This window comes from Lipophrys pholis, assembly GCF_963383615.2.
Source record: "Lipophrys pholis genome assembly, chromosome: 5".
Classification (NCBI taxonomy): domain Eukaryota; kingdom Metazoa; phylum Chordata; class Actinopteri; order Blenniiformes; family Blenniidae; genus Lipophrys; species Lipophrys pholis.
This window is the reverse complement of record NC_137628.1, coordinates 222,485-241,049: the sequence shown is the minus strand read 5'-3', so window position 1 is coordinate 241,049 and position 18,565 is coordinate 222,485. Positions and strand designations below refer to the sequence as shown.

The 18,565-nt window shown below is 44.0% G+C and overlaps 1 protein-coding gene across 6 annotated transcripts in view; it reads left to right on the top strand.

Annotated features, from left to right (window-relative positions):
- The first annotated feature begins 541 nt into the window (after positions 1-541).
- Positions 542-18,565, top strand: part of LOC308110029 (nucleosome-remodeling factor subunit BPTF-like) — a 54,252-nt gene continuing 36,228 nt past the window's right edge. For 5 of the 6 annotated variants that reach the window (XM_080464033.1, XM_080464032.1, XM_080464035.1 and 2 more), the window contains exons 1-7: positions 542-1,410; positions 7,384-8,206; positions 12,820-12,871; positions 13,012-13,180; positions 16,299-16,556; positions 17,110-17,313; positions 18,210-18,392. In XM_080464033.1, the coding sequence (XP_080320159.1) occupies positions 777-1,410; positions 7,384-8,206; positions 12,820-12,871; positions 13,012-13,180; positions 16,299-16,556; positions 17,110-17,313; positions 18,210-18,392 (2,323 nt within the window). In that variant the 5' untranslated portion in view covers positions 542-776. The remainder of the gene's footprint in view (positions 1,411-7,383; positions 8,207-12,819; positions 12,872-13,011; positions 13,181-16,298; positions 16,557-17,109; positions 17,314-18,209; positions 18,393-18,565) is intronic. The other variant, XM_080464036.1, reaches the window with a different exon arrangement.

The following is an 18,565-nucleotide window of genomic DNA, read 5'->3' as shown; positions in this document are numbered from 1 at the left end:
TTTCTATGCCTCTACCTTTTTTATTACTGTACATATATTTTGTTTTTGTATATATTGTTTTTAGTTAAAGAGAAGTCATGGGCAATTTCCTTATACATTGTATAAGTAGAAAGAAACGATTCTGATATGATGACAATGAATGAATCTGGCATTCATATGGATATTAACCTGGAGCTACTCTCATTGCCTCTCAGCATTTTAATTTCTTGAAACGCTTCTACTTGATCTGATTAGTTCTTTTTTATTGTCATGAACAATAAACAAATTCCGCTGTGGAGTTTTCTCATATTTGTTTGCTACTTTTTTACACGCGCAGACTTCATTTTTCGTTGTTATTATTATTATTATCATTATCATTATTATTATTATCATTATCATTATTATCATTATATAAACTCCTCCTCGGACAGAGAATACCGGTGTATTTTTAAATATTTGACTCGGAGTTGTCCGGAGCTGCTTTTACTTTGGGGCGTCGCGCGGCGCTTCCAGGCCGCCCGCGGTTGCCTGCGCGCGGCTTGACGCAGCTCCGCGGCCTGCTGTGTTTTCAACGGAGGGAGAGTCGAGAAGAAAAATGGCGTCTGCAGGCGACCCAGAGCGGGACACCGGCCATTCCCTTTGAGCTTTCCGCTCTGAAATCGAGACCGGGGCTTGGTGGGGACCAGTCGGGATCCGTCGCCAGATCGGTTGGGGTGTAACAACCCCGTTTTTCTCCGGTGTGCGTGGCTCAACCAACCACCGACATTGAAGCGGAACAGTCGCGGCTCTCTCCTACAATGAGGGGGAGACGAGGAAGGCCGCCCAAACAAGCTCCCGCGATACGGGAAGCTTCGCCCGGGCCAGTCCGCGGCTCCCGGGGCGGCCGGAGCAGAGGGATGCGTGGCCGGGGGAGAGCCAGAGCGCGGGGTCGCGGACGAGGGGTGAGCGTGGACGTCTGCGGCCCCATCTCCCCGGAGGTGGACACGGAAAGAGACAACTTTAACTCGTCCCGCGGCCGCAGGAAAGTTGGAGGCTCCGCCGCGGCGGCTGCGGTGGCATCGCGGGGCAGAGGAGGCAGAGGCAGGGGCCGGGGGGCGAGAGGCGGCCGCGGCGTGAGAGGCGGAGGGAGGCGGCCTCAGACCAAGGTGGTCTACGACGATAACAGCGACGAGGAGGAGGATAATTTCAGCTACCGGTCGGACGAGGACGAGGACGAACTCCTGAACGACAACCCTTCGTCGGATCTCGAGGAGGAGGAAGAGGAGGAGGAGGAGGCCCTGGGAACCGACTCGGACTATCTGGAGGAACTACCGGAGGATGGCGGCGGCGGCGGCGGCGTCGGCGGTGGTGGCGGCGGTGGTGATGATGATGATGCCAGCTACTGTACGGAGAGCAGCTTTCGGAGCCACAGCACGCTCGGTAGCACCCCAGGTAACGTCTCCCGGCTCCCATGGAGGTTTAATGCGGGGCTCTGTGCAGAAAGCAGCCGCATTGTTCAAAATGGAGCTGCGGTGCAGCAGGCCTTTGTTTACCGCGCGGCTCCACGCTGCAGCCGGCTCCAGGGTTTTCACACTTTTGTCGGATCAGCACATTTTCTGTTGACGTTTTGTCATTAACACTTCTTTAGTGCTTTTTAAATGTTTTATTTGTATTTTTTGACGTGGCGCTGTTCGGTGGCTTGCGGGATGCAGGAAGTGTTTGCGTCCATTTCATTCATTCCTATTTCGTTTGGAAGCAGGAGGGTCAGCTGGACGCTGCAGCATGTTTGTAAACATTGGACCTGATCAGACATGATCAGCTTGGGGTGACTTTTATTCTGAAAGCACAGCACCCAAATAAAAGAATCAAATGTCTCCACAGAAGTTAAAACAAGAGTCAGATATTTAGTGAAGAAAGTTATTTTCTTCAGTTTTGCCGCTCGTTTGCATGATGACGCTAAATGATGATGACAGGTGCACTTTTTGACTTTCTTTGCACTTGTTGTAAATATCATCTAATTTCATTGCGCACCGTTGCCATGGTAATTACTGCGTGTTTATCAGGCGTGGAAATTAAACCCACCTTGTTTCCACTTGTTGGCAATCAGATTAATAATTTAGAAAAATCTCAGGGCCCATGTGTTATGTAATGCAATGACAACAGGGGTAGTCTGGTAAATGGGTGTAATCCAACTACATTTAAGATGCAATGAGAAATGGCTGTCAGGGTAAGCCACCCTGTCATGAATTTAATAGTTTCGACAGGGAAAGCACCCTCATTGACATAAAGATTGACACTGTATTGTGTGGGAAGTAATTTCATTAAGCTAAACGAGTATATATGGCCAAAAGTGTTTGGAAAGACCTTAAAGTATTTAAAATTAAATACTGAATTCAGGTGTCTTAATCAGACCCTTTCCCAGAGGTGAATAAGCAATCAAAAGGATATTTTGGACAGTTTTGTGGCATAAAGGCATGGTTTGATTCGTTCAGACTGGTAGAATTCGCCCACCTTGCAGAGTCCTGACCTCAGACCCGTCAGCCATCTTTTGGATGAACTGGGAGGGAAATTGTGAGCTGTGTTTTTTTGTCCAACATCAGAGCCTGACCTCATAAAAGCTGCAAAATGAATGGGTACAAATACGTACAGTCTTACTTGACTGTCTTGGAGAGTCTTCCAGGGGCATTAAAGTGGATGCATTTGAGTACAAAGTCAATCCAGTCGCCGTTGGTATGATGAACAGGCATACATCTGTATCGTCTGACAGACGTCACTACAGTCTGGCCAAGCTTGGATGCAGTTGAAGGAGTCCAGGGATTACTCACATTCCTCTGCTGTCTGCTTTTGTGAAAGAAGTGTGAACATGGCTGCATTGTGCAGTCAAGTGTGAGCAGAAGACCAATGACAGATGTGATGATGCTATCACTGCCACTGGCTGACACACACAAACACGCATATATATATATATATATATATATATATATATATATATATATACAGTACAGACCAAACGTTTGGACACACCTTTTCATTCAAAGAGTTTTCTTTATTTTCATGACTATGAAAATTGTAGATTCACACTGAAGGCATCAAAACTATGAACTAACACATGTGGAATTATATACTTAACAAAAAAGTGTGAATCAACTGAAAACAGGCCTTATGTTCTAGGTTCTTCAAAGTGGCTACCTTTTGCTCTGATTACTGCTCTGGACACACTCTGCATTCTCTTGATGAGCTTCAAGAGGTAGTCCCCTGAACTGGTCTTCCAACAGTCTTGAAGGAGTTCCCAGAGATCTTAGCACTTGTTGGCCCTGTTGCCTTCACTCTGCGGTCCAGCCTCAGAATGACTTTATTAATCCCTGGGGGAATTCTTTAGCAACGCAGCACCAACAGCAGTGCTTCCAGCTCGAACACAACACAAAAGATTGGGACTATTTTCAGGGAGTTTAGGGCGAAGTAGGACACAGCTTCATGGTGTGAATCGACTGCTACAGCGGAGGAGCTGCTGTTCATTGTTTTGATGCCGTGGTCAGTGCCGTTCTCCTCTGAGAGATGGACTTTTAAAATGCTGACGTCTGTTGACAAAGCGACCGCCTCGCTGTAAAACTGCTTTGCTAACATCCACGTTGCTGCGTTGCTTTGCTAACATTGCTCATTGCTGCGTTGCTTTGCTAACATCCACGTTGCTGCGTTGCATTGCTAACATCCACGTTGCTGTGTTGCTTTGCTAACATTGCACGTTGCTGTGTTGCTTTGCTAACATCCATGTTGCTGCGTTGCTTTGCTAACATCCACGTTGCTGTGTTGCTTTGCTAACATCCATGTTGCTGCGTTGCTTTGCTAACATCCACATTGCTGTGTTGCTTTGCTAACATTGCTCATTGCTGCATTTTTTTTGCAAACATCCACATTGCTGTGTTGCTTTGCTAACATCCGTGTTGCTGCGTTGCTTTGCTAACATCCACGTTGCTGCGTTGCTTTGCTAACATCCATGTTGCTGTGTTGCTCTGCAAACATCCACGTTGCTGCATTGCTTTGCTAACATCCATGTTGCTGCGTTGCTTTGCTAACATCCATGTTGCTGCGTTGCTTTGCTAACATCCACGTTGCTGTGTTGCTTTGCTAACATTGCTCATTGCTGCATTTTTTTTGCAAACATCCACATTGCTGTGTTGCTTTGCTAACATCCACGTTGCTGCGTTGCTTTGCTAACATCCATGTTGCTGTGTTGCTCTGCAAACATCCACGTTGCTGCATTGCTTTGCTAACATCCATGTTGCTGTGTTGCTTTGCTAACATCCACGTTGCTGTGTTGCTTTGCTAACATCCACGTTGCTGCGTTGCTTTGCTAACATCCACGTTGCTGCGTTGCTTTGCTAACATCCATGTTGCTGTGTTGCTCTGCTAACATCCACGTTGCTGCGTTGCTTTGCTAACATCCACGTTGCTGTGTTGCTTTGTGGTGTTGTGAGACTAAAATGCGTCCAAACAGCAACATGTTGCCATGAAAAGTTGGATAGCACAGTGCTACTTCCCTAGCCTGCTCGCTGGCTGCAAACTGTGGAATGGATTTCCTGCCTCATTCCTCCTGGTCTCATTGAGACCCGCCTCCCTTCAGGAAATCCAGTCCACAGTTTGCAGCCAGCGAGCAGAGCAGCAGCAGGGAAACACTGGGGATCATTTCAGCACCATGGATCAGACCAGGATCATGGATCAGACCAGGATCATGGATCAGGAACCTCTGCAGGTTGGATCAGAAATGACTGATCAGTGAATTATGTTGATATCAGAACCCGATACCGGATCGGATCGGCTCCGTCCCTAAAAACCACTAACCCGTTCGGGCAAGGTGGGCAGATGACACACGCAGGACGCGCAAGTCGTCACGTGACCAGATCACGTGAGCAGTTAAATCACAGCCCTTGTGATTAGAAAATCCTGTTTTATCATATCACCGATATTATCGCAAATGCAATTAATCCATCAGCCCTAATATATATATATATATATATATATATATATATATATATATTTATATATATATTTCTTTCTGTTCTAATGCTTAATGGCCCTTACAGCCACCTTTTTTAACTAATAAATAGTTTTACCTTTAGTAACAGCTGGCTATGTGGTTGTAGTCTCATCACAGCTATTCTGTTCTCACATCAATGCTCTGCCACAGAATAAGACCAGACTGAAAACAGCTATAGACAGACAGATAGATAGATAATGCTTTATTGTCATTCAATACATACGGCCATAGGTGCATACAAGAACAAAATGTTTTTGCACTATGCACAAAACTAGGCTTTTAAAAAGTGTCTAAAAATCAGGAACAGTAAAAGTATAAATGCACACAGTACAAGGTATTAAAACCCACATTTAAAACCCTGAATAAAGTGCCAACGATGCATCAGATGATAGTTATTGCACTGGATTCTAATTATTGCACTGGGTTATTGCATCCTCCTCAGACCTTACAGCAGACTCTTGGCTGTTCAAGAGTCTTGGTTCCTCCTGCCAGAGAGAACAGTCCCTGGTTCCTCCTGCCAGAGAGAACAGTCCCTGGTTCCTCCTGCCAGAGAGAACAGTCCCTGGTTCCTCCTGCCAGAGAGAACAGTCCCTGGTTCCTCCTGCCAGAGAGAACAGTCCCTGGTTCCTCCTGCCAGAGAGAACAGTCCCTGGTTCCTCCTGCCAGAGAGAACAGTCCCTGGTTCCTCCTGCCAGAGAGAACAGTCCCTGGTTCCTCCTGCCAGAGAGAACAGTCCCTGGTTCCTCCTGCCAGAGAGAACAGTCCCTGGTTCCTCCTGCCAGAGAGAACAGTCCCTGGTTCCTCCTGCCAGAGAGAACAGTCCCTGGTTCCTCCTGCCAGAGAGAACAGTCCCTGGTTCCTCCTGCCAGAGAGAACAGTCCCTGGTTCCTCCTGCCAGAGAGAACAGTCCCTGGTTCCTCCTGCCAGAGAGAACAGTCCCTGGTTCCTCCTGCCAGAGAGAACAGTCCCTGGTTCCTCCTGCCAGAGAGAACAGTCCCTGGTTCCTCCTGCCAGAGAGAACAGTCCCTGGTTCCTCCTGCCAGAGAGAACAGTCCCTGGTTCCTATAACCCTTTCCACATATTCCTCGTATTGTTTTGATCTTTGAAAAACTCCTGGATTTGAGTCCCTGATCGCGCTCTGCTTTCCTTATAGCACGGTTAAGATTAGCGCTCGCTGTTCTCAGAGCCACTGCATCCCCAGATTTAAAGGCAGCGTTCTGTTACATGAGCTGAACAGCAGAGGGTTCTACTTGATGTACTTTACAGCAGCTCTGACTCACTCAGAATCACTTGGATGGAGAGGAAAAGGTCAGATGTGTGTAGATCATATGTTCTGTAAGCTGGTGTCCTGGCTGGGTCGTGAGGACAGGTCAGGACCTGTGAGGACAGGTCAGGACCTGTGAGGACAGGTCAGGACCTGTGAGGACAGGTCAGGACCTGTGAGGACAGGTCAGGACCTGCGCTGACACTTTTGAAACAACTGCAAATGCAAATTCATTCCTCATTCCTATAAGCTGCCCTCCTTCTAAATGGGCAGATCACATAAACACTCTGAGCCAGGAGGAAAGGTGACACAGGTACAACACATGTTGTATGATCTGCATATTGTTCACCAGCATAAAGGCAGCTCAGTTATACAAGGGGTATCTTTTATCCTATTTGCCTTGAGCGAAAAAAAAGGGACTTCATTTTTTTGTATACATTAAGGTCACTCTCACTGTTCCAATGTCTTAACATATAACCCTTAAAACAGCAACATGATTGTGACTCCTTCAAATGTAATTTAAATGTTGAAGGCGCCAGATTTCATTGGTACTCTGATCATTCTGTTTAAAATCAAAACGATATAAAGATTAGATAGATTAACTTTATTGTCGGCCCCAAGCAGTGACAGAAATGTTTCTTTAAAAAGGCAATGAAACACAACACATATTTAAAACACAAGTACAGACATAAATGAATGTTAAAGAGAAACAGTTTGGAGCTCCCCTAGAGCACCGGTAGCTCTTAGCAGTATTCTTCTAAATTGTATGAGGAAACCTCCTCCGATTCTCCCGGAGCCTTCCAGGTTGAGCCCAGCTGGGCTTGCAGACACAATTTCAGAATCAAATTCAATGAGACAAAAAAGACGTTATTAGGTTAATAGTATCAGGTGTCAATGAATAAACATTAAAATAAACATACACTAGATCAGTCTATTTTTGTGTTGCAATAAATAATGTATATTGATGTGGTTCTTTTTTATATGTTACTGATTATTATTATTATTCTATATATTATTGTAGTGTTTTTGTTCTGTGGATTCTAATTCTCTTGGTTTGCAGGAACTGTGTTTCTATTTCTTATTGTATGTCAGCCTCCCCTGAGTCTTTTCCGCTCATGTTTTGCAGGCCGGAGAAGGAGTAGGCCACAACGACCACGGTCTCCCATTCTTGAGGCTAAAGACATTCCTCCCTTGGAGCTTCCCAAGTCCTCGGAGGACCTCCTGGTTCCTACCTCACAGCTCCTCAATGTCTCTGCCGTTTACGAGGTCCTCCGCAACTTTGGCACTGTGTTGCGGCTCTCTCCTTTCCGCTTCGAGGATTTCTGTGCGGCCGTGGCCAGCCAGGAACAGTGCACACTGCTGGCAGAGACGCACATCTCCCTGCTCAAAGCTATCCTCAGGGAGGAGGACACTTCCAACACCACGTTTGGTCCCACGGACGTCAAGGACTCTGTTAACTCCACCCTGTATTTTGTGGACGGTATGACGTGGCCGGAGGTGGTGCGGGCATACTGCGAGAGTGACCCAGAGTATCGGCACATTTTGCCGCTCCAGGAAAGCGAGGATTACCCGTATGAACCACTGGAGAGCAAAATCAAAGTGCTTCAGTTTTTGGTGGACCAGTTTCTGGCCACCAACATTGCCCGCGAGGAGCTCATGTCGGAAGGCGTGGTTGCCTACGACGACCACTGCAGGGTGTGCCACCGTCTCGGGGACCTGCTCTGCTGCGAGACGTGTTCGGCCGTTTACCATCTGGAGTGTGTAAAGCCACCTTTGCAGGAAGTACCAGAAGATGAGTGGCAGTGCGAGGTCTGCGTGGCGCACAAGGTACCTGGTGTCGCGGACTGTATCCCAGAGGTGCAGAAGAGCAGACCGTTCATCCGGCAACTACCAATCGGCTATGACCGACATCACCGAAAATACTGGTTCCTGAACCGCCGCGTAGTGGTGTAAGTTTACAGCTGATTCCTTCATTCATTCGAGGAGTTAACAGTGTCAGACCACGTTTAAAATAATAGTATTGATGGTATTATTGGTCCTTATCGATGCAGAGCTACTGAGACACTTGATGAGGCTGTGCTAAAAGTCTCAAAGGAAGAATACACTGCCCTGGTCATTTGCCAAATTCTGAAAACTGATAAAAGTTTATATAATGATAGACTACACTCCCATCTTATAGGAACTAACATAGTTAGTGATTTTTGTGTTTTTTGTTGTCAAAGATAATTGTTTTGAGTGGTGTCTTCTAACTGAAAGGTGACCAAATAGGTTGTCATATTGGCTTTAATACATCAGCCTGTCCTACAGTAAATGTAGTGTGCAGACCGCTGTTGTCAACCAAAGACAGCCAGAGATAATCTTCTGACAGACGTTTTGTATGACCATCTCAGTTTATCTTAGTGTTGCTACTGCTGCTATGGAACGATTTACCAAGCAGTTGGAATGATCAGGATTTCATGCTTGTCGAGGTAAGTAACCACTGAGTAACCTCAGACAATCATGTAGATGAGAAGCAGACTGAAATCTGTGTGAGAGGACAGCTGGAGAGAAAACAATAGCCCAACGACACACAGCAGCAATCAAGTTGACATGAGAGCAAAAGCTATTCCAGTTGTAGCAGACTAAGATACCAAAGTAAAATCAGTTGACTTTTAGCAGATTTCTATTACTGTCCACATCTGTTGTCACCACCTTGTTCATGTCTGCATGCAGTACACGCTACAAAGACAACAGGTCAATGCTTCATTAATTCATCTATCAGTGGCACAGTGGTGCATATATCTTCACATTTGATTCAGTGGAGGTCGACTTTGTGCCATATCAGCATATCAAACTGTTTAAGTCTGATAGGCGGGCCACACAGTCTAGCGTGTAATAAACTTGTAGGGGTGCTAAACTCCTGCAGTGTGACGCCGACACCACACAGTTCAGTGCCGTTCCACACACTCTATTTTTGTCACCTAATTTGGTGTCATTGCAGACTTGATAGTGTTGGTGAACATCACTAAATTAAAAACATGTGCCTTTTTTAGGTACACCATTGTGTTTCTCTGTGAGTACACACATCCTTAAGTATCAGCTTTTATATGTGGCAGCAAACAAAAGTCATCATTCAAACCTGCATTCATGAGAAAACATCATCACGGGTCCATGCGGGGCATCACAGGCTCAGATTTACTCTCAAAGGTAGAAAACAACACAAAAACTTCAATACTGTTCTTAAATGTTGTTTCTTTTTATGTGTACAGCTACTTTGTTACTTGTATTCCCTCCATTTTAGCACAAGTGTTTGTACCTTTTTGCTTGTCACATTTTCAAAGTTGCTTTATAACTTTGGCTCTTCTGTGCTTCCTTTAAGGGTTTATTTTTCACTTCTCACCACGTTTTAGGACCAGTGTTTTGCAGTTTATCTACTGTATGTGTATGATTGGGAGCACTCACCCCATGGTTCTGTATGAGAACAGATCAGTTATTTGAAAGGCACTTTGTTCTTTTAAAACCCAAACATAACTGCACCCCTCTATGGCTTCCAGCATACCCCCAACATCAGCAGCAGTCCCTTCTGTTAATAAGCCACAGAGGGCGTGTGCTGGGTCAGCAGCAGTAGACAGTGTGATACATCAACCATGAAGGAGAGCAGATTACCTCGACCGTGCAGCTTATAGGTACAGGTTTACCTAAAAGTTTAATCAATGTATTCAACTCTGCTTTTTTTCCCTGCTTGTTCTGCAGGAGTAGTCAATTGTGAATCGATATTTACTCAAAAAATAAGCCAAATAAGACAACATCATCTCAGAGCTTCCTGAAGTCTTCAAGGTATCCAACTTGTGCTTGTCCATTTAATCTTGGAATACAAGTTTTCGCCACATTCTGGTACATTGACTTGAAAGAAATTAGATGAGAAGAACGGCTGAAGCTCTTTGCTCCTACGCCATGCTGTAGTCTCTGTGTTAATCACTTTTATGCCAGTTATCCACGACCAGCCAAGAAGCAGCAGTTAAGCTCTGAAATTAAGACGAGGAAACAACTGGCACCGAAGTACCTCAACAACTGGCACCGAAGTACCTCAACAACTGGCACCGAAGTACCTCAACACCAGTGGAATTTATCGTAGTGTACCTGAACAAACCGGCCCATCGCAGTCTGTAATGCCCTGTCATGCACAAAATAACAGGGTGTACAAAGCAAAACATTAATGTGACCAGATGGGTGCATGTGAAACAGCCTCCTGATATCCACTAAAGAAGAAGTGTATGTGCACATGGTGCCTTTAGAGAAGTGCTGAAGGTTTGGCTGTTGTTGGTCTCCAGTCTTACCGGATGAGAACTACACTGCTACGCAGATTGTTCCATTCTGTAGCATCCAAATACAGACATCACCACTGTTGTTGTGAGCTCCACCTTTAAGCAAATATTTCAAATGATCTGTATTAATAATCAAAAATATAATTTATAGACTAATTATTACTATAAATTCCCAGTTGAAGTTGTAACATGCAGGTATACCATACTACCACGCTCCTGCTGTTTAGCCTGTAGCTGTAGGTACCCGGGAATGATATTATTACTCTAATTATCCAACATTGTGTTTGTCAGGGCTATGCAACACGTCTGGCAGCACATACTGGTGAAAGATTGTGTCAATAGTTTTATCTGCTTAGGTTCCAGTTGTACTTGTGAACCTGAGATCTGTGATACACTCCTTATATTTTTCTTGTTTCTGTGCCACAATGACAGACGTGTCACCAATACACTTCATGCTTCTGAAGCACTATCAGTTCAACACAATCGTCAGCCAGAACAAGCATCATTACACACACACACACACACACACACACACACACACACACACACACACACACACACACACACACACACACACACACACACACACACACACACACACACACAGTGCTGTAAGTAATTAATGCTCCTCTGAGCTGATGTGTCACAGTAATCATTTTCTTTGTTTGAAGTCACAGTGGCAGACGTCATCCATTGGAGGAAATCCTAATCACCAGAACCAATCAGTCTGAGTCGGCCTTAGCAGCAGCCATTAAACCAGTTCCTCTAGTTAACTTCTAAGAAGTTGTTTTAATTGTGTCTTTGCAGCAGCTATTTTGCAAGTGTAATATATGATACTGCGAGTTAACCGCAACAATGACCAAGAAAAAAATGAACATTCTTTGGGTTTATTGTAGTTTTGATTGTAAAAGTTGAAAAGAAATATGTGCGGAGACGAGTTTCCTGCATCTATTCTATGGGCCTTTGTCACCTGAGTAAAAGTAAGGCTAATTATGTGATAGAAGTAGAAATACTTATTCAGCTTCTGACTCAGTACGACCATTGACAATAGTGAAGCTCCCCATTGAAAGACTTTTTGAATCGTCTGTCTGTAAAGCAGCAGGTTTAAACTGCTGCTGCTCTAAATCCTTCCTCAGCCTTTTCTCATTGTTTCAGCCATAGAGGTGCTTGTTCTCTCTCTCTCTCTGTCTCTGTCTCTGTCTCTGTCTCTGTCTCTGTCTCTGTCTCTGTCTCTGTCTCTCTCGCTCTCAGACACCACATCTTCTCTCCATGACCAAGTCTCCCCGTTCCATCTTGTTCTATATTCTGCCAAACATAAAGCGTCTTTTCTTCATGTCCAGTCCATTTAGGCTGACAATACTCTGAACCCTTTATAGGGAACTGGCTGAAGTACTTGAAGTAGCTATACTGGGGCATTTTGAAGGGTAATTCAACTTCTTATAATCAGACAAGGAAATAGATAAAACAGTTATGTGTCCTTTTTAAAAACTTTCTTCAAAGTGGGATAATTTGCTGTTTTTTTAAGAGTCATGCTTCCCTCTGTTGTTTAAATGAGATTTATTCTCGACTCACTGGATTTCTGTAGCTTCTTGATAAATCTCATTCAGCACTTCTGTCCGACAACGTGAGGATATTTGCCACGACGTTTGCCAACAAATTCCCCCGTTTCTCATTGTCACTTGTTTTGTGGGTTCTGTTATCGATATGTTTTCATATTAGATCACTAATTGGGAGAAAAACTTACTTTTTTAATCAAAGGGGCAAAACACTAGTGATTTCCTCAATTTAAAACCGAAGAGTCTTTATTTCTAAAACTCTGAACTCGGTGCACTCGTACGACTTATTTTTTTAAAAATTTTTTTAGAACTATTATTTTATGTCTTCTGTGATTGTCATTTATTCAGCACTGTGAGTGAGGAAGATACAGGAATAGAAAACCAAGGACGTTACCAACAATCACTGGCCTGTTAAAGAGTTGCTTGTTGAACAGAAAATGATTTCCGAAACAAAAGCAGCAAACTGGATTAAAAGCAATGCCAACAGATTTCTTACTATTATAAATGATTATAGTACTAACTCAAGTAAAAGAAATATTCCAATGAAGGCCAGATTTCTTACCACTTCTGAGGTTCAAAACGGGGCAGTTAAGCTGCACAATTTTATAGAGGCATGTTTCAGTTACTTTAACATTTGTCTTGTATTTTCCTGCCACTCCAAATGTTCAAAACCTAAAGCTGGCTCCTTTGTCTGCCCTGCAGTGAGGAGGATGGTGAGCAGGAGGACAAAGCCATCTGGTACTACAGCACCAAGGTAAACCCAGCTTATCTTGTGCTCTCGCTGGAGTACGATTCCCTTCACAGAATCTCCTTTTTTCATGCCGTTTTCCCTCCGTTGCTGCTGTGTTTGTGTGTAATGTGTTGCATTCATTAAACCTGGCCTCCGTTCTTCAGGTCCAGCTTGCAGAGCTGATAGATTGTTTGGATAAGGAATTCTGGGAGGCCGACCTATACGCAGCTCTGGAGGAGATCAGAGACGAGGCTCACACACATATGGACATCACAGAGGACCTGACCAACAAGGCTCGTGGCAGCAACAAGTGTTTCCTCACCACTGCTAACGGTATGGAGCTCGTCATTCTTTCTCCTTTCCATAGAAAGTGTCCTGAGGTGCTCTGTCCCTCTGAGTGTGATATTGGCGGACAAGTGGAATACCCCCCCCCGCCCCCGATTTGTCTTGCTGTCTCCCTTTCCTCATTCCTCTGCCTGCTTTCTTGCCAGTGTTCATGAATGCCACCCAGTCATAGTTTGGCCAAAGGAATCAGTCCAGCTATTATGTAACCTTACTCTGGTCGCAGTCTGGCCAATGTCCAACGTGAGAGTTCCCCTTCACTCCATCCACAAAAGCCCTCTATATGGTTTTGCTTTCTACGTTGGTAAGAATGAAACAAATACGGTTACCTATCCGTGGATCTTGTTTATACGCTTGGTGGACTTTCTGGTGGAAATTCCCGCCGTTCTCACGTGGGGCAAATTGCACCCTGCTTGAAATTGTGGAGTAATGAGGGTTTTAACTTTTGACACAACAGCATGAGTGGAAAGGAGCACTCCTACCGAGCATCTGCAGTGCACAGTAAAGTTAAAGGTGCTCCCCCACTTCAAGCTCTTTCCACCCCAGGAGGTAGAAAATGCAGCCATGGGAGAACGAGAGAGGCCGCCCCTCCTGGAAGAACAAACCAAGCTTTTGTCAAATGACTTTAAACTGGCTCCAGGTTTGTGTCCCCTCCACTTCTGGAGTTGTTGAACACTTCCTGCTGTCAGGATTAGCATACACAACTGACTAACTGGTCAAAGTGTGACCCTCAGAAAAGTGCTTGGATAAATGTGCACCCGTCTTCTCTAACGTGTCTGCAACTTAAGGTCGTGGTGGGCTGGAGCCGAGTGCCCCCTGGCCCCCTGGACAGGTCAGCAGTCCATCACAGGACAGTCACACCTCATTGAGTCGACGATTCACCAGAGCAAAAACATCATTAAGTATTACCTATTAAAAAAAACAAAAAAAAACCTTTGCAGTCAATTGAATGTTCTGAAACCGTCGACATATTCTGGCAGTCCAATTTGCCCTTCATGCATTTTCTTTTGTGTGTGTGCTCTTCACTTGTCGTCACACCACTTAGAGTTTATGTGAGTTTATGTGAGTTTATGTGAGTGCGAGATGAACGAGCTGGACCCATGTGTTGGCATGTGGATGGTTTGATACCAGGCAAATGGAAGAGCTTTAATGAAGAGCACAGGTCAAAACCTCAAATGTTTTCTACACAAAGCAGCTGCTCAACTTGATTAGTCGCAGTCGATATACAACATCTTTAACGTGTACTGATGACTAGGGCTGCGCATTGTAGCGCAAATTTATTGATATAAACATGTGATGCTGATGTTATTTCACCAACAAGAAGGTAACTAGATTTCAGTTTAGTACAATCAGCTTCTGGGTTTCAGTGAGCACCATGTTAACATGCACACTGGGAGTTTGTGGTTATTCAAGTGATCCTTCAAGCAGCATAATGTAATCTGTTTCATCAGTGCTTTATCAGCACATATCTGATAATATGAAATTACATTAACACACTTAAATTTGTCCCCATCTCTCCGATGTCTTTGTGCATATATACCTATGTCACCCTGAGCATATTTGGAGTTGGAGTCTTACCCCACTACGTTTATACCTTCTCTGAATAAAAATCCACTAAATGACTCAAACACACACGCCAGGGTTTTTCCCAATGGTCGCATTTATGTAAAGCTATCAGATTATCTGATTGCTCCCAGTTATCAGATTTTTGTAATCATGTGAACAGAGTCAGTGTTATAGTGTTATTAGAATGGGGTAGCTTCCGGTAGCAGCTCCTCTTTTTAAGGAAAAAACCCAACAAAAACAGCTCATTTGCACAGTCCTCACACAGACTGGCTTTTGACAGATTCTTTATGTTTGACACAACAGTGTGAACAGCTTCATTGAAAGGTCACCTCAGGCTGTAACCTGTGTCACTTTCACCTCCATCTGCTCATTAGTGAAATGATTATGCATGAGGAGGCGACAGTTTAATCTCATGCAGCTATAATGCAGCAGTGTCCTGAGATTTTGCAGAATAATGTAAATATAGTAGATATTTAAGGAAGAAATGTCACAAAGTATAAACTGAGCAGAAATGTTAAGCAGTACCTTTACTTTTCTTGAATAATACACCAACTCTTTTTATGGCTATGTTGGGAAAAACAACCCTTAATCTCATCAATCATCTTGATTTGAAAAAAATGAAAGAAGAAGCTTCCTTTAACACTTTTCTCTGGTGCTGTTGGCTCTGCATGTGGCTTAATGCAGACAGATACTGTTATTCAGTGGAAGAAATGCAGTCGGATTAAAGCAGCGAGCAGAACCACAAAGCTTCACTGCTTTCTATCTGTTTCACCAATAAAAAAAGAGCATTCTTTGGTGTGTCTTCTCTCTCTAAGGTTTCCTTTCCTCTCAGCACAAGGATTTATCCTCTGGTTTATGAGAAGTTTAGTGGAGAGGCAATCTTCCCTGGATTTAACTGCTAATGAAACCGATAATGTATAAAGCAACAGTTTATTGTCGATTCCCTGCTTTGTTATTACACATCACTGCAGACAGAAGCTTCGTGTTGCTTGGCAGTGGTGGCACTTATGGTAATCTGCCATGATACTAACAAGAAGTGGTATTCTTGTAAAAAGACTTTACAGCTGTCCACAGTATATTAATGACCTGCTTGCTTACTCTCCCATTATCACTTTCATTACAAGTACTAACGCCCCAAAACAAGAGCACACATCAGAATGTGCCTTTAATGGGGTGTTTCACATGAAGCTGGAATTTCAATTGTTTCCAGTTGACATGAACAATCATGTTTCCTTCAAATGATCCATTATTCCGGCAAATAGCAAAAAGCCATTTGGAGCAGGCAGTCGTGTAGACAAAAGAAGATTGGAAGGGTTTTCTTCTTCCTTTAGACGAAGTTTATCTATGCCATCTCAATTTGAATGAACTTTGATACCTCAGGATTCTTTTGACTTTGCTGGATTTTCAGACATTTTTAAGGTTTTTAAATTTCTATTCTGGTATTATCTTAATGTGAACTTCTTGGGCGGTTTCTCAGCTGCAGGCTGTAATTAGTTTGGTCCTTACAGTGTTTGTGCTTCCTCTGCTTATCTCGTTCATTCAGAGGAGATCCTGGAGCGATTACGCACTAAGAAGGAGGAGGAGCTCGAGGAGGTGAAAAGACGTGCAGCCGAGGAGGCTCTGAAAGCGCAACTGGAGAAGGAGAAGAAGGAGGGGGATGTCGAGAAGGAAGACAACCAGGCTAAGACGAAGGACGAGGGACAGCAGGAGGGAAAGTTAAAGGATGGGATAATGGAGGAAGAGGAGCCACTGACTAAAGAAGACACAACAAAGGAAAGAAAGGACGACTTGAAAACTGGAGGTAATCATAGCAAACGTATTTCAGAAATCACCTCGAAATGTTTAAGAAAATCTTATTTTTCTCGATTTTTGTCGGTTGACCTCATTCTGCTTTTGAACCTTGCAAGAGGACATCACCACAAACGTTTAATTAGTTATTGATTGAAGAATCCATTTCAGACTCGTCTCCTGAACTGATTTGCAGTGCACAGTCCTGTTTTTCATGACTAGTATGCCACTCACACTCCACATATGCTAATTTATATCAATGTTTAGGTCAACATGTACTATCAGTGCAATAAATAAGCTTTTTATATGTTGAATAATGTGACTTTAGTTGCATGTACAGCCTGAAAACTCACATAAATCACTTTAAAAATTTTAAATAACCCTAAAAAATGTTTTCCAACAATACCAAAATTGTATTGAATGTTATGATACATTCATCATATCTGTTTTTTATAATATCAATGCACATGTCACTCAAAATAATCATGTTTCTTCTTTTTTGGCATCCAACTTACTGATGCATTATGGGCAACATTGTTTACAATATGACTGCTGTTGGTCTGTAGTCAGTGAAGCTGCAGCCACTGGCCTGGAGAGCTCTAGTGGCCGTGGCACCTCAGATGGATCCACACTTCCAGAGCCCTCTTCTTCAATACAAACTGCCGCTATAAGCTGTAGTCCGGCCCTGCAGACTGCACACCCTCTGACCTCCACTGTAGGGGCTCGCTCAGAGGGACGTTCCCGTGTAGAGCTCTCTAACAACACACAAGGTATACAAGAAAGTTAATGGATTGAAATCTGCCGCTGGGATTCTTTCTAGGATGAGCTTTTCCGCCGCTGTCTGCTGCTTTACAGGACCAAGTCTTAAATCTTGACTTTCTGACATGCTGCCGTGGGCCACCCAACGCTTCGGCCTTCCTCTTAAATATTTCCCGGCCTGCGTCTTTGCATGTATGTGGCTGCTGTTCCATCTGCCTGCTTTGGCATTCAGTTCTTACTTATATTGTCACGTCTTGAATTTGGCCTCAAGTGTGGATTGTCTTCTGGCCATTTCGCCCTCCACCTTGTTGAATTCCTCATGCTAAGTGTTTCTCCAAACAGCTGGGAGATGGATTGTATTCTGGATCTGCAATCACATAGCATTGTCTCCGCAGTACCAACCTTCTTGTCCATCTGCTTGCTTTTTAATAGCTCCAGTTTCTGTACTGCTGCTAAAAGATTGCTCAGTGATGGCGTGCGCATATGGATCTTTTGAAATTACAGCACTTCACCATTTTTTGATTTGTTTTGTCCAGTCGTGCGTGCACTGGTGTTGACAGAGCCTTTGTCTGAATGGCTTTTAAAGTGACACATTCCACCACTTGAGCTGGTTATTTGGTTGCATGCATTACGCATGAATCATCAGCAGAGGGAGCTGCAGGCTTATCAAGCCTCCAAGCTCGCATTTAAACGTTCTCAGTGCTGAAGCTGATTCTCCTCTCCTGCAGAACTCACATTTATTTGTCAGTGTTGATGGTTTTGAATGGATTTTCCTTAGTTTCCTAAATCAATTTTCCTGGTGAAACAATGCATTGACAGACAGATTTGAAATGTTTAGAGATGAGACCTGATGGACTTCATCCATCTAATGATTTGTGCTGTTGATGATTTTCTGTTTGTTTTGCAGAAAACCCCTCGTCCTATTCTGTGTCTGTCAGTGGAGATGGTGTCCCCTGCTTAAGCCAGCCGCCCCAACCCAGCGAGAACAGTAACAGCAGCACGGGAGCTGGAGTTCCTCCCAGGGGGCCTGAGCCACCAGACTTGGCCGACAAGTCCTCACAGTCGTCTCTGGCAAGCTTCGATGAAACAGGTCTGACAGAACAGCTTCACAGTTCCACTCTAAAATAAAGTACAGTACCTTTACCGAAACAAACTACACAACACAATTAGTTTTCTTGTACATGTTCTGTTTGTATGAGAAAAGCTGTGTATATGTTCCTGAAGTTTTCCTGATCTTTGTCATTTAACAGTGTTACTTAATGT